Raw genomic sequence first — 23,167 nt, 5'->3', positions numbered from 1 at the left:
TCTCTCTCTCTCTCTCTCTCTCTCTCTCTCTCTCTCTCTCTCTCTCTTTCTCCTGCCTGCTATTGGTCGTTCAACTCTTTATTAGACCATTGGGTGTTTTAGACAGACACAGTAACACAGTTTTACAGGGTTAAACAAATGCACATACACAAAAGTAAAACAACTTAAAATAATATTCTACAACAACCATATATGACTTTTAAAGTGCCACTCTGGAGTTCACATCCATACTCCTACATATACAGTTGCAATGTTCTGTACTGTCTTTCAATGTTTTGTGGCTGTAGGTTTAGTTGATTGAACTTGTTGGTCATTTGATAACAGTAACTTAAATTTCTAGGTCTGCTTTGCAATTGCTTTTGTTAAAATGCTACAAATGGTTTATTATTTGAGCCAAATGCATTAAAATATTTGTTAAACATTGTTAAGGCAGAGCCTCCTGTTCTCCATTGTATGCACAAGGCAATGTGACCTCAGCTTCTGAGGCTTCCTCTGTCTGCACTTCTCCCCTCACTGCAGATTAAGAAGTTGTGATGTCTGTGACTACACCCAGCTTTACACGGGCAGTGGGGACTGTAATTCAGGTGCTTACATACTAAGCACTTTACCCACTCAATCGTCTTTCAATCCACATTGTACTCTTCATCAGTGCAAAAAGTCCCCCCAAGTCCTTTTTGATTACTTTCACTTTGAATTTATGTTTGCCTCCAATCAGCGTTTCTCTTTTTATTTCCATCTAAAGACTTCCTCTTTATTCACAGTATTATTTTCATTTTAAGCCTTTACATCCTGTATCTTGTAAACAACAGTCATAATACTTATTATAGTCATGTTTCTTTTCCATATTGAGCTTCCTTTGTTCTATTTACTCATCTTCAAAAGCAGAGATTCACAGAGACAGATGGTTTGCCGTTTGAGAGTATTTAAGAACAGTTTTGCTAGAGTCTACAGTTAAAGCACCTCCATTAAAACCCTAGCTACTGTAAAAAACAAATAAATAAAAGCCTGCCTGCTGCGCTAAAGGGAGATCTTTATGTGCGCTGATCTTGAACTTCCAACTTCCATCCTCATCAGCAAGGATGGCTGTAGCCTACAGTTCGAAACATATGTGGTGATCTGAGCCACAAAGAAAATGTATACTTCAGGGTATGACACTTCCTGGATGTCTTGTACCCTTCATGTGCTGTGTCTCATTGCTTCTTGTTCTATGTTCCAGTGTAGCTCAGAAGCCAGCAGCTTAGTAAAGAATAGTATTATGGAATATCTACCAGGGTCCCTTGTCTTTCCAAGAATGAGAGGAAAGAGGAGGAAAAGAAGAAATGGAAGGGTCTTGATTTGCTTCCTTGTTTTTGTGATGAAACAGTGACCAAAAACAGCTTGTGGGAGGAGAGAGTTTGTTTTTACTTTCAGGTCACACTCCAGCAATGAGAGAAGCCAATGCAGGAACTTGGAGTCAGGTAACGACCATGGAAGAATGATGGGGACCCATTTGCTGTGGTTTGTTCAGCTACTTTTCTTATATAACGCATATCAAGTAGCCCAGAGATAGCACTACCCCTAGTGAGCTGGGATCTTTTACATCATTTGGTGATAAAGAAGATGTCTCAGAACCAAGCCCACAGGAGACAAATCCTCAATTCATCTCTTATTAGGAGACTAATTTGTATCAAGTTGATGGAAACTAACCAGCACAGGAAAAAGAACGGTACGGAGGGAGGAGAAATAAAGGAGGGAGAGAAGAAAGGAGGTAGGAAAAAAAGAGGGGGGAAGAAAAAAGGGGGGAAGAAAAGAGGGAGGGAAAAGAGAGGGGTACCAATAATCCAATATTTATGTGAGAAAGTAACATATTCTGTCTCAAAGTTACCTTGTTCTGTGACATGGCAACTCGCTCTATTACATTCTACTTTCTCATTGATGAGGAAGAGACGTTCCACTGTTCCCAAATAGAAGACCATAGCTAAAGGCAAGCACTTGACACTGTGCCTATGGTAATGGTAGCAGCTTTTCAGTCTCATGCACTCACAACATGAGACAGAAGAACACAGTTTACCTTGCAAGACCATGTGTGGGTGGGGATTGTGCTCAGAACTAGCATGAACCAGCTAGGCCCATGGGTACAGGCTTAGCAGTAAAAAAGAGGTAACCCTGGTTTCTGAAGGAGAATATGATTGGTTTCTTGAAGTTATATTTTTTCTTTTATTCTTCTCTCATACATTACATCATGACAGCAATTTCTTATGCCTCAACTTTTCCCAGACCCCCAGCTCCCATCTCCCCCAAATCCGCTTCTTCTCTATGGACAGTGCTTTCCTGCCCCTACTGCTTGTTACCAAATAACTGGAAGCTACTTTCCAAATTACCCCACTGAGGCTTATATTAATTATAAATGATGGACCAATAGCTCGGGCTTTTTGCTAACTAACTCTTACACTTAAATTAACACATATTTCTTCTCTATACTTTGCCACCTGACTTGGTAGCTTTTCTCAGTACAGCATCATCGTCTTGCTCTCTTTATGTCTACCAGTGACTCTCTCTGACTTCTCCCCTCCTTATCCCATCATTCTCAGTTTGGCTTTCTTGCCTAAGTTTATCCTACTCAGCTATTGGTCAGTCAACTTCTTTATTAAACCAATCATAGTTACATATTCACACAGTATACAGAAGGATTATTCCACAGAATTTCCCACTTTTGTCTAATAAAAAGGAAGGTTTATAACTATAAATTTATTGTAAAATTATGTACAACAGAAACAATTATCAAGTAAGAATTATAGTTATTATATCCAATCTATTTTTATCGGACAAAATTAGAGATAATACTTTACTATCTATCTTATGTTGGTGAGTCTAAAGTTTTATACTTATTTTGCTTTCTATCATAACTAAAGAAAGCTATAGTTATAACTATTTAGTCTTTAACTCTATCAGATACCCCAGAAGGATGAAATGTTACCTAATGACAGAGACATCTTGCTACCTGGAGAGTCACCCAAAATTATTTTGTAATTTTGAGATGTCTAACTCTGGCCTATAGGCCTAACATATCTGACAAACTTTCTTGTGAAGCAGGGAGTTTTGAAAGACTATCTTACCTTGTTTTGGCAAAGCTTGGCAGTCACCTTTTTTGTGTCCTGCTGGCCTAGTTTGGACTGTCAGAAATTGAGACAAGAATAATTTCTTTGCCCATATGGCTAGATTTTGTTATAAAAATCAAAGTTCATATAGTGTTTCTTCAATGCCTATCATCTTCTCTGAAGTAGATCAGTGCTACAGGAATGGATGTGTCTCACTATCTTGAAAAGTCTTAAGTTGTTAAGTATATTAAATTCTGTATTCTGTTGGTCTTTGAAGTGTTTGAAATCATCTATTTATCTAAATATATATGTTTATGACCATGAAAATATATGTAATATGATTAAAAGTTTGCCTTTTATAGATGACTATTAATTTGTATTTCTTAATTATACATTATATTTTTAAATGAATTTCATAAGCCCAATACCTTAAACAAAGATAGAAACATACATACAAAATCAACATTAAATTTGTATCAATACAAAATATTTAAGATTAATAATTGATTTTAGATTAAAGTAAATTCAATAATCTACCCTTTTAGCTCATCATTTCTATACATCTCCATTTCCCTTCAAAAGCAAATAAATAAGAGAATGGCCCTCCCAGGCATATCAATCAAGCAAAGCATAATGAGTTACAATAAGACTAGGCACAAACCCACATATCAAGGCTGAATGAGGAAACCCAGTAGAAGGAAAAAGGCCTGAAGTGCAGGCAGAAGACACAGCCTCATCCCATTGTTGGCATCCCAACAGACTATACAAACATAACATATATGCAGAGGACCTAGTTCAAACCCATACAGAGTCAGTGTTTGTCACTTCAGTTTCTGTGATCCCCTATGAGCCCTGCTTAGCTGATTCTGTGAGACATGTTCTTATGGTGTTCCTTATCCCTCTGGCTCCTACAGTTCTTTCTCCCATTCTTCTGTGGGGTTTATCTGGCTCTTCCTTGTGTTTAGTTGTGATTCTCTGCATCTGCTCCCATTAGTTGCTAGATGACTCCCTCTGATGACCCTTGGATGAGGCACCACTCTATGGATATAGTAAAATACCATTAAGAGTCATTCCATTGACTTTTTTCAACTTGTGTTTGGTTCCATCCTGGATCTTTAGATATTCTTCTTCTGGTTCCAGCCATCATGGCAGTGTCAGGCATGGACTCCCTCCTCAAGTTGGTCCAGACAAGGGATGGCCATTCCCACAAGTTCTGCACAACCATTATCCCAGCACCTTTGCAGGAAGGACAGATTATAGGTAGAAGGTTTTGTGGCTGGGCTGATGTTCCAGTAATACTGCTAGGAGCCTTGACTGGTTAGAGAAGATGGCCAGTTTGGACCCCCATATCCCCATTACTAGGAGACTTTGCTAGGGCCACTCTCATAGATTCCAGAGTTTCCACTGCATTAGGTTCTACATCACTCCCTAAATGCCCCCACCAGTTCCAGTCATCTTTTAAAATATTCTCTCCCTCTGTCCCTCCTATCACTTACCCAACCCTTCCTATTTCCATCCCACCCACCCCCAGTCCACCCACAAAATCTATTAATTTCCCTTTTGGAGGGATATCCATGCATCTCCCACAGAACCCTTCTTGTTACTTAATCTTTCTGGGTCTGTAAATTCTAATATGATTATCCTTTACCTAACAGCATGTGGTATGGAATGGCGGGGCACTTCCTGCTGCCTGGCTCCTGCACCTGAAATAATCTCACGGAAACTGTATTCTTTTGAACACTGCCTGGCCCGTTATCTATAGCCTCTTACTGGCTAATTTTCACATCTTGTGTTAACCCATTTTTAATAATGTGTGTAGCACCACAAGGTGGCTTACAGGGAAAATCTTAACCTGCGTCTGTGTTGGGTGGGAGAATCATGGCCAATGCCTGACTCGGCTTCTTTCTCCCAACATTCTGTTCTGTCTACTCTGCCTATCTAAGCTCTTGTCCTATCAAAAGGGCCAAGGCAGTTTCTTTATTAACCAATAGACATATGACTTTCCTCCATCAACAGCGAATGTCCATTTATAAATGAGTACATACCATGTTTTTCTTTCTGAGTCTGGGCATACTTTTAGTATATGCCCAAGAATGATATAGCTGGGTTGCAAGGTAGATCGATTCCCAATTTCTGAGGAACCACCATATTGATTTCCATAGTGACTGTACTAGTTTGCACTCCCACCAGCAATGGAGGAGTGCTCCTATCACTCCACATCCTCATGAACATGAGATGTAACTTGTGTTTTTGATCTTAGCCATTCTGATAGGTATTAATTTGCATTGCCCTGGTGGCTAAGGATGTTGAACTTCCTTTCTTTGTTTCTTAGCCATTTGAGATTCCTCTGTTGAGAATTTTCTGCTTAGATATGTACCAAATTTTATAATTGGGCTATTTGGCTTGTTCTCATCTAGTTTCTTGAGTTCTTTATATATTTTGGAAATTACCCTTCTGTTTGATATAAGTTGGATGAAAATCTTTTCCCATTCTGTAGACTGCTGTTTTGTCCTTTTGATAGTGTCCTTTGCCTTACAGAAGCTTTTCAGTTTCATGAGGTCTCATTTACTGAATATTGTTCTTAGTACCTGTGTTATTAGTGTTATATTCAGGAAGTTGTCTCCTGCATCAATGCATTCCAGTTTCTCCTCTATCAGATTTGATGTAACTGGATTTATGTTGAAGTCTTTAATCCACTTGGACTTGAGTTTTGTGCAGAGTGATAGTCTATTTGCATTCTTTTACATGTCGACATCCACTTAGACTAGCACCATTTTTGGAAGATTATTTCTTTTTTCATTGTGTATTTTTGGCTTTTTTAAAATCAAAAATCAGGTGTCCATAAGTGTGTGGATTTATGTCTGGGTCTTCAGTTCCATTGATCAACATGTCTGTTTTTATGCCAATACCATGCAGTTTTTGTTAATTTAGTTCTGAGTACAACTTGAAATAAGGAGTAGTAATACCTCTGGAAGTTCTTTTATTGAACAGAATTGTTTTAATTATTTTGGGTTTTTTATTGTCCATATGAAATTGAGTGTTGTCCTTTCAAGATCTGTAAAGAATTGTGTTATGATTTTTATTGGAATTTTGTTAAATCTGTAGATTGCTTTTGGTAAGATGGCCATTTTTTACTATGTTAATTCTACAAATCCATGAACATGGGAGATCTTTCCATATTATGATATCTTCTTCAATTTCTTTCTCCAAAGGCTTGAAGTTTCTGTCATACAAGTCTTTCACTTGCTTGGTTAGAGTTACTCCAAGATATTTCATATTATTTATGAAAGATTTTGTTTCCCTAATTTCTTTCTCATCCCATTTGTCATTTGTGTATAGGCAGGCTACTTGTATCTTGCCATTGTGATGGAGGAAGGTCATTGGTTAAAAAAATAAAGAAACTGCTTGGCTGGCCCTCATAGGTTAAAACATAGGTGGGAGGAGTAAACAGAACAGAATGCTGGGAGGAAGAGGAAGTGAGCTCAGACTCGACAGCTCTGCTCTGGAGCAGAGACGCCATGTTCCCATCTCCAGGGCGGATGCGAGAGCTCTCCTCTCTGAGGCACACATGATGAAGCTCCGACCCAGGATAGACGTAGGCTAGAATCTCCCTGGTAAGACCGGTACTCACAGATTATTAGAGATGGGTTGATTGGGATATCAGAATTAGCCAGTAAGGGCTAGAGCTAAAGGGCCAAGCAGTGTTTAAATTAATACAATCTGTCTGTTGTTATTTCGGGGCATAAGCTAGCCAGGTGGCTGGGGTGATGGGGATGCAGCCCCGCCGCTCTTATTACTACATACAAGTCTTTCACTTGCTTGGTTAGAGTTACTCCAAGATATTTCATATTATTTATGAAAGATTTTGTTTCCCTGATTTCTTTCTCATCCCATTTGTCATTTGTGTATAGGCAGGCTACTTGTATCTTGCCCTTGTACTGAAAGTTTTTAGTAGCTGAAGGAGTATAATTTGGGGGGTTGCTTATGTATACTATCGTATCATATGAAAATAACAATACTTTGATTCCTTCTTTTCTAATTTGTATTCCCTTTCTCTTGGAGTCATCTCAATAATTGGCAGGAAAGTGAAATCTATTGGGCAGAGGCTGTATTTTAAAAAAAGTAGCCAGTTTCTCTAGTCATAAGCCTGTCACATGGGCATTTGTGCTTTTGTTGCAGGTGGACAACATGTCTAACAAGAAACAGAAAATGTGTAGGTCAGACTTTGGGGCCCTGTGAAGCCCAAAGACAAGGCAGAACATGACATTTTGGTTCTTATGATACAGAGCCTGTAACTGGAGAGGAAAAAATATATTTTTCTGTCTTATGAGAAGTCTTGCTATTTGGAGTGCAAAGTGTGTCACCCTATATGTTTCTCATATGGGCTTCAAAGCTTTATATTCTGCTGAAAATTATTCCAAGAACCTCATGTTGCCTTGAGATTGAGTCTCATAGATTGGGTAGGGGCCTTGCATGAATAGTGTGTTTGGAGAAGAATTTTAGTCAAGTTATTCTAGACAGTCATCCAGAAGCTTTTCATGTTATAACTTGAGTGATAATGGTAATAGTTGCATTTGGCATCAAGAAGGGGCACTCAGCATGCTCGGGTAAGAATGGAGCAGGAGCTTTCTGAGTGGTGCCTCACTTTCTTACCCAGGGCCTCCACACTTCGGTCTATAGAATAAATGGCGGAACTCTCAACAGGAGTCCGTAATCCTTTTGTCTCTGAGATGGTCATGGTAACTTCAGACAAACAGAGACAGTTTAATGAGTGTGTATAAAGTCCAGTATTTCAGAATAACTGCCATTTGCATTTTCCTCTTCAATTTAAAAACTGCTCTTAAGCAACTTGGAGTGACCTCTTCCAAAAGCTTCTTTAAAATTGATTTCAATGAGCATATAAATTGAGGTTAGCAAACCCTCTAGAGAGATACTGAACAATGCCACATATTCTGAATGTTCTCTTACTTCAATAGTGCAACAGTCCCCATTAACTAGCTTAGTATATCACTAAATAGAGTACCTAGGGTTCTCTAGGAGGGATTATGTAGGCAGAGACTGCTCATTTGTTTCCTGGCCACCCAGACCCAAAATAATCACATAGAAACTATATTAATTACAACACTGTTTGACAAATCACTTAAGCATATTGCTAGCTAGCTCTTATATCTTAAATTAACCAATTTTCATTATTCTGTATTTTACCACGAGGTTCATGGTTTCCCAGCAAGGTTCCCAGGCATTTGTCTCCTTCAGTGGCTATGTAGCATCTCCCTGACTCTGCCTTTTTCCTCCTCTATCTGCTTGGAATTCCCACCTTACTCTATTCTGCCCTTCCATAGGCCAAAGAAGCTTTATTCATTAACCAGTAAAAGCAACAAATATACAGAAAGACTTCCCACATCAGGTTTACAAATACCATGCAATAAAGGGGCCATCAGTGGCAGTCTTCCTCCTGCTAACTTCCTGCTCTCCTGAGCTGCGTTCTGGAGAAGTTTCCTCGACCTCCTTCTCAACCTGATGTCTTCACTTTGTCTCCTTCTACAAGGATGCTCCCAACTTCAATTGGCCCCTAGAAATGTCAGGTGAAAAGCGGCACAAATGTGAATTATGACCATAAAAGTTTATAAGCTACTAAAATCAAGTTATAGCACTAAGCGCTGAGTCAACTGACAATGTTAAATGGAACATTTTACAGCCAGTCCTGAGATAATGATAAAAAAAAATGGCACACAGAGCATGAGGAAATAACAGACAGGAAACAAGCCCCAAATCAAGTCCTGGGTATCTGATTGCTCTGTGAGCTCTCTCTCAAGGGGGTAGCGAAGGTGATGGCCTGAGGTTAAGGGTGGCCTTTTTTGTGACCAACCTTTTCCAGTCAGTATCTCTTTGATTCCTATAAGAGCAATAAAAAGGAAGGTATTTCTGTCACTGTTCTCAAGTGGAGAAACTGAGGCTTAAACCATCCAGCTATTTGATCAATAACAATTATCAATAATAGAGACATGATTTGACATCAAAAGTCTGCCTCAAGCCCAGAGACTTTGAATGACTCCCTACACCCAATATGCCTCTTGATATTGAAAGACAAGTATTAAATAAGCAACATTTAGCTTTTATGAAGACTCTGTCGAACCGGAGGCTTCGTTTTTGTCCCAAGCTGTCAAACCAGGCAAGGGCTCTGTTTACCGTGGTGTCTCCCACAAAAGCAAGCTTTATTCAGAATGTTAAATCAGAATGTACTGAAAACCTGTGGGGCTCATGTGAAGATCAGAGTTATTTTAAAAAGTCAGATATTCTTTTTTTTTAATTTATGGCTAGAAACCAAATATGATAAAGCAGGACCACCAAGTAACAAATTTTAGAACTCAATGACCTATCAGCTTTACAAATATGAGATGGTTTAATATATAAATTGGAGGAATGTGTTCACTAAAACTAAAACTCTGTGCAAAATAAAAAGCTTTTATTAACAAAAAAAATGTCAGATATTTACAAAGTCAGAAGGAGTACAGAGCAAGGCCTAGTGATATAAGTCTCCATGGCCAGCGACCCACAGAGGGCAAGGCAGGAGGATTGCATGTTCAAGTACTGTGTGGGCCACACAGCAAATTCAAGGCAAACCCAGAAATTTGTCAGAACCAGAAATTCAAAATAAAAATAAACAAATAAAAACATGGAAAAACAGCCTAAGAAGATAAACTACTGGTAAAGAATCTATTTAGCATGTACAAGGTCCTACGTTCAATCCCCAGAATCAGATAGATGATAGATAGATAGATAGATAGATAGATAGATAGATAGATAGATAGATAGACAGACAGACAGACAGATAAAAGTAGCTAGGTAATTAGGAATTAGAATAGGTAATATTAAAACCTGGTATTTTATTTTTTTAAGTAACCACACGTACAAAAGGTTTAATGAATAGCTTGATATTTCCACTTACTTCCTCTAATCTCTTAGGACAGTGTCCTCCCATTTGGTTCCTCCACATTCCTATATACCAAGTCACAGTGATTTTTATTCATGCCCGCTATGTCCCCAAGGACAGATGGAAGTGTGCTGTCATGCCCAGGGGACTTGGTACGGCCTCCCAAAGGGCTGGTATTTGCTGTAATTGCAAAATCTCTTAGAAATATGATGTTTTACCTCTAAAGGTATTTCAAAATTTATATTCTTCTCCCTCATTTGACTTTGTTATAATATAAAGATAGTCTTTCCAATTACTTATTATGGACCGAAATTCATGCTCCAGGAAGAATTAATGTCATGTTAATTCTCAGACTTCGCACGCTTCTTGCAAACCTCTTACCCCAGCCAGAGTAACACGATGATAAAATGGTATAATCACATGACACATGAAGTGCAGCAATGAAATGGAAAGGACAGAAATATGGCTGGGATATTAATTCAAGAGAAAGAGAAAATAGCACTATTTGAACAGGCTTAGCGGGGTAGCTGAGTTCTTTCTGAAAATAAGTGGTGTGTTAGCTCACCTTTCCTTGACCTATACTCTGACCCCCCCAGTCTAATACAGCATTGTTCACTGCACATGCATGGGGGACAGAGAGACGAACACAGAAACCTGGAGAAAGAAGAAGGAGGTGGGGAACCGAGGGACGGAGCCAGACACAGAGAAGGAAGAAAAAGAGAGAAATGGGGTTACCATATTCATTCACAGACAAACAGGAAGATACTCAGTGCAACCACTCATGCAAACACTAGATGAAGACGTCATCATGTCACTATAGTAACAGAATCAGGCATTTCCTTTATATGGTTTCACAAATTAATAAGATGAAGAAAGGCTGGAGAGATGGCTCGGTGGGTAAGAGCACTGGCTGCTCTTCCAGAGATTCTGGGTTTGTTTCCCAGCACCCACATGGCAGCTCAGGACTGTTTGTAACTCCAGTCCCGGAAGATACAACACGTTCTTCTGGCCTTCTAGAATACTGAATGCACATGTACGTGATGTCAAAACACCCATACACATGCAATCTGAATAATAATAATTAATTCATTAGATGTGGTAGTAAAACCTATAAAACAGCTCTAAACTCAATGCTTTCCGTTGAAGATAGCATCTGGAATGGCAGCCCAGACTGGCCTCAGCCTCCTGAGGAGCCTGCTGCTGCCTCCGCCCCATGAGCTGGGATTTCAGCAACAACTTTATTTATGGGGTTCAAGAAACAGACACAATAATTCCATACCATGATTCCACGGTTGTGTCATAGTATGTTCCACTGGGAAGTTAAATGACAGCGGCTTTTTTTTTTCTAATACTTTTATTGTGATCAAACCTCTTTGTGATGGTGAATCTTTTAAAATGTATTTTATTAATTTTTGATAATTCCATACACTGTTTCTTGATCATATTCATCTCCCATCTGTTTTCCTAACCCTTCCCGTATCTATACCCTCCTTCCCAGCTCTCAAGTACATGTCCCTGTTTTTTGGATTAGTCTGTTTTTCAACAAACTGAGATCATGACAGAAAGCTACAGCTGGTCAGAATGCAGAGCTCAACTGACTATGGAGAGACTACCCCCAGTTAATAAATTTACCACATCATGTGCTCACCTAAGGTACGGGAAGCACTGTGAGAGAGAGGGCAGAAAGGATTGTAAGAGCCAAAGGACAAAGACATTTGTTCATTTGTTGTTAGACATCCTCTTTTAGGAAGGAGAGAGAAAGAAAAAAAAAAAAAACGCTGAATGGGAAGTGGCACACTCAATCACAGCTGTCTTAGTGAGGCTGTTAACCTAGCAGAACATTTCATCCAAATCCAACCTGAAAGTGTGTACTTCCCAGGGAGACCCTTCTAGCTCCAGAAGCATCCTGTAGTAGGTGCAAAGCGTTGTACCGAAGGTCAAGGCCTTCAGCACAGACATGGGTTGCTATGGTCCCAGACCGCCCCGCCCCCAGTAACACCTTGGAAATCGTGAACTGGAACTCAAACCTTCTTGTTTTCATAATGCCAAACTCTATCAGGTTTTCCAGCCACTCGGAACTGCAGATGGACCTTTCCTACAAAGAAATAGATTTTCCTTTTAAACATTCCACAATCCTGTACCATATTTCTGATTTTAGAGCATTGGTGTAAATTGGGTATTATGTTTATAACATGTATGTTGTATTTTATGTAGTATGTTGAACAGTAAGTAGTACATCCAAATCCATTGAGGAAGCTGGGGTAATGATTCAGGTGGTGGAGCCCTTGTCCTGCAGGTGAGGTGTGTCAGGGCTCTAGAACCCACACAAAAGGCGGGCATGGTGGTGGCACAAGCCTATAATCCCAGAAATGGTGAGATAATAGGTAGACATAGGCAGAGCCCGGGGTCCAAGCCCAATATCAGCACAGAGGCAGATGGAACCATTACTATCTCTGTTTTTTCTAAAGGGATGGAAGACAGTCTGGCACACAGCATTAGCATTCTCATATGCCAGTCGCTTAACGATAAGTATTCCTGCCTCTCCATCAACCATAAGACAACTGACGGGCACAGAGAAACCCTGTCTCGAGGGTCGAGGGGGGGAGGGGAAGACTATTGACCACCTGTAAAAGATGAACAACAAAATCTTGATGTGTCTCGTCAGGCCCCTGTCTAAATCTAGAAAGTTCCTCTGTCTTTTTTTCCAGAATCCAGTAATTCATGCCATATGTCCTCACTCCCAGAAAACAAAGCTGCTCCCTTCCAGAAAGGTAGCACATCACCCTGCATCCCCATCCATCCCAACCCTCATCATAATCCTCAAGCAAAGAAAGTAATTCCAGCAAGGGAACAGAGGTCAAGGGCGCTCATTCTCTAGCGGGGCTGGCATTTTTACTTTCGATTTTGTTTGGTCCATTCTGATCTTACACTAGAAAAAGCCTCCTTCTAGCTTCTAAGAAGTTTTTTTCATGTGTCTCATGATTTAGCTCATGCTCATGTATGTAAGAATCTGCCATCTTTCGACTCGTCTTTCGACTGTTCGTATCGTGACACTGATGAATGTCGGAGTCACCCAGAATTGCACTGGAATACCTTCCCTTTGTCTGTGGGATTCCACTGTCTTTTCATTGACCTGATCCCGTAGTCGGGGATCTAGAGTGTCCTTTTCAGGAAACCTGGGCTTATAGTCTGTTACTAAACCCCATCATCTCGCAGCTGGGCTTTGGACATTGCTGCACCACTCTTATTTCAGAAACGGAGTATCAGCTCAGTACACGGTGCCACTTTCCCTAGCTTTAGTACCACATTAGTACATGCTTACCACCTGCCACAGGGGCCCTCATGCCCTTGTTAAGCTTTTTGTTCAGGTCCCTGATTCAGGTACCACTTGTCAGGCTATGCAGATCTGTGTCTGTGAGACCCGGGATCTGAGAATCTGGGAGAATGGGTGGGGCCACTACAATATAATTCAGAGGCAACCTTCCTTCGGTTCCAGTACCTTTAGACACAAATGTACCAAAGAAAGCAATGCTCCGAGGAAGGTTGTTTGACTTCGGAAGAGCCTGAACAGAAAAACGTGGAAATAAACATCAGTCAGCACATACTAAATATTATCAAAGCAGTCCTTTCCCAGAACCTTCTCAGGACAGAGCAGTTTAAATACCATTGCCTGGCATATGCTGTAGATTCTATATGGGAAGCACAAAAGCAAGGCGGAAGGCCATATCCAGATTCAGGGTACACTGGCCAGACTGGATTCTACAGCTGTGTTCTGACATCCAACAAAAATAAACATGGATTATAGTTGTCACAGGAGGTGCAAGGTCATGTCCAAGAGCAATGCAGGGAACAAAATGCACCTGAGATAAAGGCCCTGTGCTTTTTCCCCCGGAGCCTCTCTCACAGTTCTCCAAGGCATGCTTCCCACGAGTCTGTCTTCTGACTGTATTTCGACATTGGAAGCTCTCCGGTTAGCCTAGCCTACATGGCAGAGTTCCAGGCCAATAAGATCCTGTTTTGATCAAAAGCTTAAAGGAGCCTAAAGCCTGACTTAACTCAAAGTTATCCCCTGACTTCCACTACACATATTCTCCAGGCTTGTGTCTGCTCCTACCACACGGAAATACACACACACACACACACACACACACACACACACAAAGCATACATTGAATAAAGATTGATTCCGATGTAGAAAGAGGAAAAAAAAATCATAGCAAAGCCCAAAGTCAAGAGTTAAAACTTAGTAGCAAATTAATTTCCTCGAACCTTGAGTGATTCCATAAATACTCAGTCTGATGATATAAGGAAGCAAAGAGTCTTTGTTGCATTTTTCTTAAAACTAGAGTAATTATCATCAGGTCCAAAGAAATCTCCACATCAATCAGAGACCAATGCTATCTACCCAGCGTGTGCAGCAACATACCGTAAGAGAACCCTGGCTTCACTCTGTTTGCTAAAAGGTGTGATATCCATCATCTCCGTGTGTCATCCGACTGGTCGTTAGACATGTAGAAGACAATCTGATCATAGGAAAGAGCTTTCAGTCATTCAAAATGTATTTACTCCATATGTTAGGCACAATGCTAAACACGGAGATTTGAGAAAAACTAGAATGAAGGAGACAGGCATAGATGAGGCAAATTAATATCATGATCGAGATTACCCTACAGCCCGGGGAAAGGTGCTGCTACCTTTTCAGCCTGATATGATGGGGTGTGCTGCTTCTCATTTTTCTATTTTTCCGGAATTAAATGAATTTTGGTAACGAAGTTTCAGACCAGCTTTCTTATGCAGGCTATATTACTGAGGCTAACAATTCTCTGTGAATCGCAGGATAATAAAATATTCACAGAAACTTGCAACTCTGCAGCTGAATAACGATTACACGTTTGCTCCAAACAGGCAATTGGTTTCCAAACACATTAAACAAAGGCAATTTAGAAGGCTTCTTCTTTGTGCTGGCATCCTTGACGCTGCTGAATGTCCTGGGATTCTGGAGGGCTTCACGGGGGTAAGTGTGTGGGAAGAGGAACGATTTCTGACTCCGTGAAATATTGGTCTGAGACTCATGAGTGAGCCAATGGGATCCCGTATGCCATGATGAGACAAATTAGCATCCTACAGAAATTTAATGGATTATTCTGAGTGAAACTTTCGGTTTAGACTCCCCTTATCCAGCAGTTATCACAATGAATACGTGTTTTATTCCATTCTAAAGCATGCTATGACACCAAGGTGGTTTCCTTTATCCACGATCTACTATTTTAGAGTTACAGGTTACAGTTAGACGTAAGTCATTACCTCTAAAAACAAATATCATTAAGCAAATAGCTAATAATTTAATGACCCTAAAGATTTGGGTTCCAGTCAAGCCTTTAAATCAGCAGTGGCCATTTCAAGGTCAATAGGTGGAAATTCATTCCAACAGTGATTCTCAATCTTCCTAAGGCTGTGACCTCTTAATACAGCTCCTCATGTGGTAGTGGTCCCCCAACCATAAAATTTAACACTGCTACTTCATAGCTATAAATTCTGCTTCTGTTATGAATCATAATATAAATATCTGATATACAGGATATCTGATATATGACCCCCCAAGGGGTCGACCCACAAGTTGAGAACCACTGTTTTAGAGACTCACCTAAGTTGCCAAAATAGTGTAGTATCGTCATCTTTGTGCATAATCTCACTTGTCTTATGGTTAACATATGCAAAATGCTGCCTAATCATGGAAATACTTTTCAGTCATGCAATGTCTACTTGCCAAAGATCCCCCATGAATCAGGCTCATATGTATCATCTGCTATCATCTATCCATTGATTGCCCCACCTCTCTCTCTTACTGAAATATTCTAGCTGTGTGCACAGAACAAGCAGCCTAACCTGTTCGAGTCCTACTTGGCACCTCTTCCTTGCCCAAATCAGTCTTTTATTCTTCTACCAAATGTCTTTTGGATCAGCATCCCAGTGACAGATAGGAGCAGCAAACCAGAAGTTTGCAGAGTCAAAAGTCAACAGATGCTCAGAGTCTTGTATCGCCCTGGTCTCCCTGAGCTGAGGGTCCACTGTGGGAGATATTGAAACACTGCAAGGAGGGGTGGGCACCACACCTAAATTTGATAGCCCCATTTAGTATGATTATTTCTTGATTGCCAAAACACACAGGTTCGACCTCTTTCCCACAATATGGAAGTTCTCTAAATGCCAGGCTCTTAGATCACAAAGGAAACTAGAAAATCGGAGTCTCACAGGAAACTCCGACAAGGATTTGTAGAAAACAGGTTTTGTCGTGAAAACAGAAGTTGAAGACATGTGCTCCTTCCCTCCAGCCACTGTCTCCAACCCCAGACGCTGAGTCCATCTGCCAGCTTGTAAGGTCCAGTACCACCTCTCCAGTTTCCATTTTGTAGTCTTTGTGTAAGAATTTGCCTTTGTCCGGGCAGCGGTGGCTCACACCTTTGATCCCAGTGCTTGGAAGGCAGACACAGGCAGATTTCTGAGTTCAAAGTCAACCTGGATTATGAAGTGCTACACAGAAATATCCTGTCTCCAAAAACAAATGAAAGAAAGAAAGGAGAAAGGGAAGAAGGGAGGGAAAGAAGGAAGGACAAAAGAAAAAAGAAAGAAAGAAAGAAAGAAAGAAAGAAAGAAAGAAAGAAAGAAAGAAAGAAAGAACTTGCCTTTGTCCTTCAGAGAAGCAACCTCCAGAGTCAGAGATGTCAAGGTCTGTTCCACAGTGTATGAGCAATGTAAACACCAGCACACTCCTTAATCCAGCTATGCCTTGGTTTCTTCACCTCTCACTGTGTTGCAAGGGTGCTTAAAGTTGAGTAAACACTCAAAAGTATTAGCAACACTAAAGTGCTTCCCCATCTGGCCTTATGCACCCCTTTCTTCTGCTTTATTCTTCTCATGTTTATGCTGAGATATGATCCAGTTGACCATGAGCATGATCAAGGCCAGTCGGTTTTACTTGGGAATCTGACTTTATCAGCTCATTGTGCTTGCATGTACTCAGCCAACCTGTTAAGCAGTGTTCCAGGCACTAAAGAATCAAGGAAACTCCATGAGAACAAAGGGAACGAGACTGGTGTCCAATCCAAAACATTCAGATACCTGTGGTTATTGAGGAGAGCTTGAGGTTGGTGAAAGAAAGAGGGAGGGATAAAAATGTACAACACCAGAGATTAGCACAAGCACAGATCAGGGACTTCACACTAAGGCAGGTTTGATTGATAAATAAGTCTCATTCTGTCCAAGTCTTATGTAAGCCATAGGGATGTTTTTTACACTTGAAATTTAGTGTTCTAGTGTGTAAAATGGCAACAATCTCTCCTTCCCAGAGTAATATGCATGAAATCCACTGCCAATAAAATTTCAGGGTTTCTCTCCACTAGCAGTACAGAAGAGACTTACAGGTGGTTGTTAAAGAACACCATCCTGCTGGCCATGATGGTGTACATTCCCCTATAATCCCAGCATTTAAGAAGCTAAGGCAAGAGGATTACCCCAGTTCAAACAAGACTAGACTACAAGCAGGTCCCAAGAGAGCTTGGGCTTCATGGCAATACCTTGTCTCAATAATAAGAGAGCGCTCTCAAAAGGTCCTTATGGGATCCTTACTGTGTACTAAATAGAACTCCCCTGTCCTTGTACAAAGACTACCTCTTAAATAATGACCCTCGCAGCGCCATCATAAAAGGTGGGGAAGCACCGGGAGGGAAGCCAGTGATTTATCAAGTCATCTCCATCTGCTCCTAAGAAAAGTTCACTTTCTTTCAGTTTTAGATATTGTAATCTAAATCATTGTAAAGCCCAGAGCATCAGTGGAAGAAATCATGAAGAAACTCTTCTCTGTGAAAAGTCTCTGAAGTTTTACGGCAGTATGCTGGAAGCATCGTCAAGTATTGATCTTTGGGAGACAGCCCTATGAAACTGGATTTGACTCCGACTGGTGAGCCCACTAGTCATTATTTCCTTCTTCAGCCGAGCACTTTATAGATGTTATCAGGAAAGTCAACATAAAAGAAAGCCACCATGGATGCTATCTACATACTTTATTTACCAGAACAATCATGATCCTCTAATAAACTATTATGCTTTTGTATTGATGTACTAAACTAATTAAGTGATTCCAGTGTCTTGGTGATTACTTTACGACCAGATAAAGATTCTTTTTTTCTATGCCAACATGTCAATCATTATTATATAACCTTCACAATGGTTCTGCAATTGAAAGTGACAAGCAATATTTACTTATAATTTTAATGTCAGCTAAGAAATGCTATGTTTGTATTTTTTCCTTTCTGTACATTCACTAATTATTTATTAACCACAGACAACACATGTCTAGGTAGATTATATATACATATATTATATATAATTCTGCTATATTTGATCTTGTTATTTCACTAAAATATATCTCAATTGAGGAAAAAAATTCTGAATTTAAAGTCAATGTTACTATCATAGAGGTAGCTTGGTATGGTTTCATTTGGTCTTGTTAGGTTGGGACAAGGTCTCAGGCAGTCCAGGCTGGCCTCTGATGGAGGAGGGTCATCTGTCTATCTATTGCTTTCATTGATTAATTAATAAAGAAACTGCTTGGCCTGATAGATCAGAACATGGGTGAGTGGAGTAGACAGAACAGAATGCTGGGAAGAAGGCAATGAGGCAGATGCCTCAGGCCAAGGTGATGAAGTTCTGGCCCAAGATGGACGTAGGCTAGAATCCTTCCTGGTAAGTCACCACCTCGTGGTGCTACACAGATTATTAGAGATGGGATAAGCAAGTTATGAGAATTAGCCAATAAGAGGCTACAGATAATGGGCCAGGCAGTGTTTAAAAGAATACAGTTTCTGTGTAATTATTTTGGGTAAAGCTAGCCAGTGGCAGGGAGCCCTCCCGGGGAACGGGAAGCAGCCTGCCACTCCATCTACAGGCCTCAAACTTAACTATGTTGCCAAGAATGGCCAACAAACTGGAATTGCAATCCAGGTGCCTCTGTGCCAGGCTTCTTTTATTATTATTATTATTATTATTATTATTATTATTATTATTATTATTTAATAATAATTATTGTTATTATTAATAATAATTATTATTATTACTATTGAATAAAATTAATGCCCTGTCCCTTTGTCCAAGTTTATCACAGTCAGTTTGGTTTTGAGTCTCCTGCTCCAGGTGATTCTTTCTTGCCCCCACAATGCCTGCTTGATAAACCTAACCTGAGTTCTTCCTCTCTGGTACCCAGACATTGAAAGTCCTCACTAACAACCTCCATCCACTTCCCCTCCTGGACTACACTGGATTGAACAAGAGCCTTTACCAGGTCATTTCCAGCGATGGTAACTAAGCACCTCCTCCTTCTGATGCAGCCGATGCTTAAAGTGTGGAATAAAAGATGTAGCCAACTTGACTGGGCTTCAGTATGCATTACTGTAAAAACCAGGTGTTTTTCCTATTCCAGCTATCTGCTATTTGCTGGTTTGTTCAGATAACACGTCCATGTGCACAGAGAAATTCTTCCCATTTGTTTGGAGGACGTGTCTGTGTGCACGCAGCAATTCTTCCCCACAACTTTTTCAGATTCTTTGTTTTGCATAAATCCCTGGCAAAGCAATGAGGCAGGGCCCAGTGCTCTTACAACTTTCCTTGCTGTGAAAGGTTAAATGCCAAGCTTGCAATTTTGGGCTTAATGAACACCCCAAAGGAGCCTCGTTAGTGCAGTATCTAGCGCATTGGTCTCATAATGAACACCCCAAAGATCAAGAAAGCTCCAAATGCCTCGTCTTGGTGTAAATGAAAAGCCATAGCCTGCTCTTGCTTTAGAAAACGGCCTGGCGTGGCCTTGGCCCTTCCCCAACTTTCCCTTCATCTCCTAATTTCTACATTGTAACAGGAAGAAAGGGGTGTTCGTCACGCTCTCCCTCTTCCTTTGCAATGAAAGATCTGCAGAAATTAGAAAATTGACCCAAAGCAAGCAGCAGAGGAGCTGAGAACTCTCCCATTGGCGTTGACACTTGTGATTAGCTAAATTGCAGTAACTGCACGCGCTTCCATTCGGAACAGGGTGCATTCACACGGCAGTTCCCTCTCTAGAGCCTGGCGACATTATCGCTGAGCACCTGGAATAGTTTAGGCATTAAGTGTAATTGGTTTTGCTTTACATAAATCTGGAGCTTTGTAAATAAGCGGAGCGTTTCAGCTTCTATATAACACCAATTAACTTAAACGGATGCCTTGTTTGCAGAAGCCTGCTGCGTTCAGTACTGTATTTTTCCCGTAATGTGTTCAATGGCAGCGAAGCCCTGCGTCTCCACAGCGTTCCTTCTGCTCCAGCCGCTTCTGCCAAGGGTCTCCCCGTCACTCACTCAACGCAGGTCACAAAGGTTGAAGGAACCTCGTCTTCCCTGAGAAACTCCCTCAGTGCCGGATTTCTGATCAAGATTTGGGACTTGAAAGGAAGGCAGTAGAAAATGCTTTCTCTGACCCACAGAGCGTACAGGTCTGACCCCATCTGGTTCTGTCCGCAAGTGACAAGGACATCTTTTTCCTCCCTTTTCTCTTGTTATATTTGGGGCAGCTGAAAGCCAGACCTTGTGCCTGTACTCAAAAATTTTTAAATGTGTTCTTTTTGTATGAATTTACCAGTGAAAGCATTTCCAGCGTAGTGCCTTGTTTTCTAAAGGGGGAAAAGCAAGCAAGCAAACAAACAAAAACCTGAGACCTGGAAGCGGATGGATTTTCTCCCCCTTATTATCTCTCTACTCAGCTCCCTCCCCTATCTGTGATACCCCCTCCAATAATTCCAACAGTCTTGAATTCCAATATCCAGCCCTTCGTTGCCAACCTGGAACTCTCTTGCTTTATACAAGCAGTTTGTAGATCTGTGGGGACTGATCAACAGATAAGAACACTTGCTGTGTCCATGGGAGAACCTGAGTTTGATCCCCACGAACCTGCATGATCATGTGGTATGATCACACACGCCCAGCACCGGTGAGCAAAGGCAGGCAGATCCCAGCAAGCTTAGCCAGCTGGGTGAGTTTCAGATTCACTGAGAGCCTGCCTCAAGAGAATATGTGGAGACGCAAGGCAGAACACCCACCACCCTCTTCTTACTTATGTGCACATGGCGTGTGCACACAGGCGTATGCAGACACAACCGCAAGCACACACCACACACGCTAATTTCTAAAGTATTTTTGTCAGCTAACAGAGGAACACTATCGCCAAATCACAGCTCTTGATTCCACACGTTTCCTGTTAATATTGTGATTAACAAATTGAATGCCTGCTGAGAACGGCCGGGGTCTCTGGGTCTGAGAAAATCATCAGCAATGTTGGGCCCAGCAACAGCTATACACCATCCCCACCGCAAGGAAAGCCAGAACATGATTCCCAGTCTCATATTTAAGTAAAGCCCTCAAATAAAACCCCCAGCAGAGTGACGGCAAAATACAGGTGTCCCCAAGTGCAGTCTGGTAGAAAGAAAAGGAGTTAGGGGAGTCACTAACAATCACGACCATAGCTATGCCACCCTTTGCAGTTTACAAGTCTGTGCCACATGTTTGATTAAGACCAGCATTCTGGGAGGGAGGCATATGGTAATGTCCCTATTTTCTAAGTGAGAAATTGAAACACCAAGACAGTAAGTGACTTATGAGGAGTTGTAGAGCTTGGGAGATGGTTTACTCGGTAAAGTACCTGTCACCTAAGCCTGAGGACCTGGGTTTAGATCCCCAGCACTCCTGTCAAAAGCAGGTATTGCAGCACATGGATATAAACTTGGTGCAGAGGACAGAGATGCAGAGATTCATTCCTAGGGACCGCTGGCCACCAAGACTTGCTGAATTATTGGACTCCGGCCTCAGTGAACAACATTATCTCAAAAAATGAAGGTGGAGAGCAATCAATCAAATCTCCTAACATCAACATCTGTCCTCCATATACGTGTGTGTGCATGCTCGAAGGCATTCTCGGGTACACGCACACACACACACACACACACACACACACACACACACACAAGCATGTACAAATACCATCCACACATAAATGAATAAATAAAATAAATTTTAAGCAGAGAGAAGACTTGAAAGTTACACCGTTGTTCCCCAGGGCAATAACTGCTTTCGCAAAGAACCCTGGAGGTACCACCAACACTGAACCAACCCACATGGATGAAGCACTCCATCATTGAAAGGGAACAAGAGAGGGATGCCGTGACACGGATAGGGATCCTGACAGAACAGCTAACATTTTCCACAGTCAGCGCTCCTACGGAGCCTTCTGCTACTCCGTGTGGACCCCTGATCGTCACGTGCTCCCCACTGAAAGAGTCTTCCGGCTGACTACAGCGGGAGCAGGGATCTCAAAAATGAGTTCTCCCAGTTCTTTCAGATCTGCCATCAAAACTAGCTGGATGTTTGTATTGCAAATGAGTTCTAAACTGCCTTTAGGAAGAGCAATTTGCAATAAATAGATGTTCCCTTAGTCTGATCCGTAATTGTGAAGATTCCTGTGCCACTTGCTTGGAGCATACAACTGTTCCATTTCTTGGTATGTCAGTTCTTTTAGCAATCAAAGTCACCACCAGCTTATAGATAGTCTCAGGAGAGGCAGCAGGCAGTGGTGAGCTGTCTCACATGCGGGAGGACCCAAACTCCAGTTCCCCACAAGAGCAGTATGCATGCTCTTCATCACTGAACCTCTGGTCCCCCAAACCCTCATCTACCCCTCATCATGGGCGCATTGGAATCCACCTCTTGGCTCTGATCCCATCTCTTGGATGGAAGTCAGGCGGTTCTTAGGCTTATGAAACCACAAGTGACCAAACTTAAATAAACACAGCAATGAGTGCACAGCCTATGACAAGTGTCTATTACCATGGTAACAGCAAGTCAGGAACACATTTAATGGCACTTAAGTGAAAAACAAGGCAACAATTCTATAATTCTGCTACAGATAAAAGCTGGAGAAAAACGGAGTCCGTGGGAGCTAGGGATTTGGCTAAGGCAAGGGGCACCTCTTGCCATCCGAGATATTACAAATCGGGAATTCACCAAGGCCAGCTGGCCTGAGTCTGAAAAAGCATGGGATAAAACCGGACTTGCTGAACATAGCGGACAATGAGGACTACAGAGAA

At 41.2% G+C, this 23,167-nt stretch overlaps 1 protein-coding gene across 1 annotated transcript in view; it reads left to right on the top strand.

Moving 5' to 3' along the window:
• The window catches only part of Slc15a5 (solute carrier family 15 member 5), a 116,041-nt gene extending 98,094 nt beyond the window's left edge, over positions 1-17,947 (top strand). The window contains exons 8-9 of the mRNA XM_005364538.1: positions 14,917-15,025; positions 17,803-17,947. Of these exons, the coding sequence (XP_005364595.1) occupies positions 14,917-15,025; positions 17,803-17,947 (254 nt within the window). The remainder of the gene's footprint in view (positions 1-14,916; positions 15,026-17,802) is intronic.
• Positions 17,948-23,167: the final 5,220 nt, after the last annotated feature.

Source organism: Microtus ochrogaster (genome assembly GCF_000317375.1).
Source record: "Microtus ochrogaster isolate Prairie Vole_2 chromosome 14 unlocalized genomic scaffold, MicOch1.0 chr14_random_2, whole genome shotgun sequence".
NCBI classification, from domain to species: Eukaryota; Metazoa; Chordata; class Mammalia; order Rodentia; family Cricetidae; genus Microtus; species Microtus ochrogaster.
This window is presented reverse-complemented; position numbering and strand designations above follow the sequence as displayed.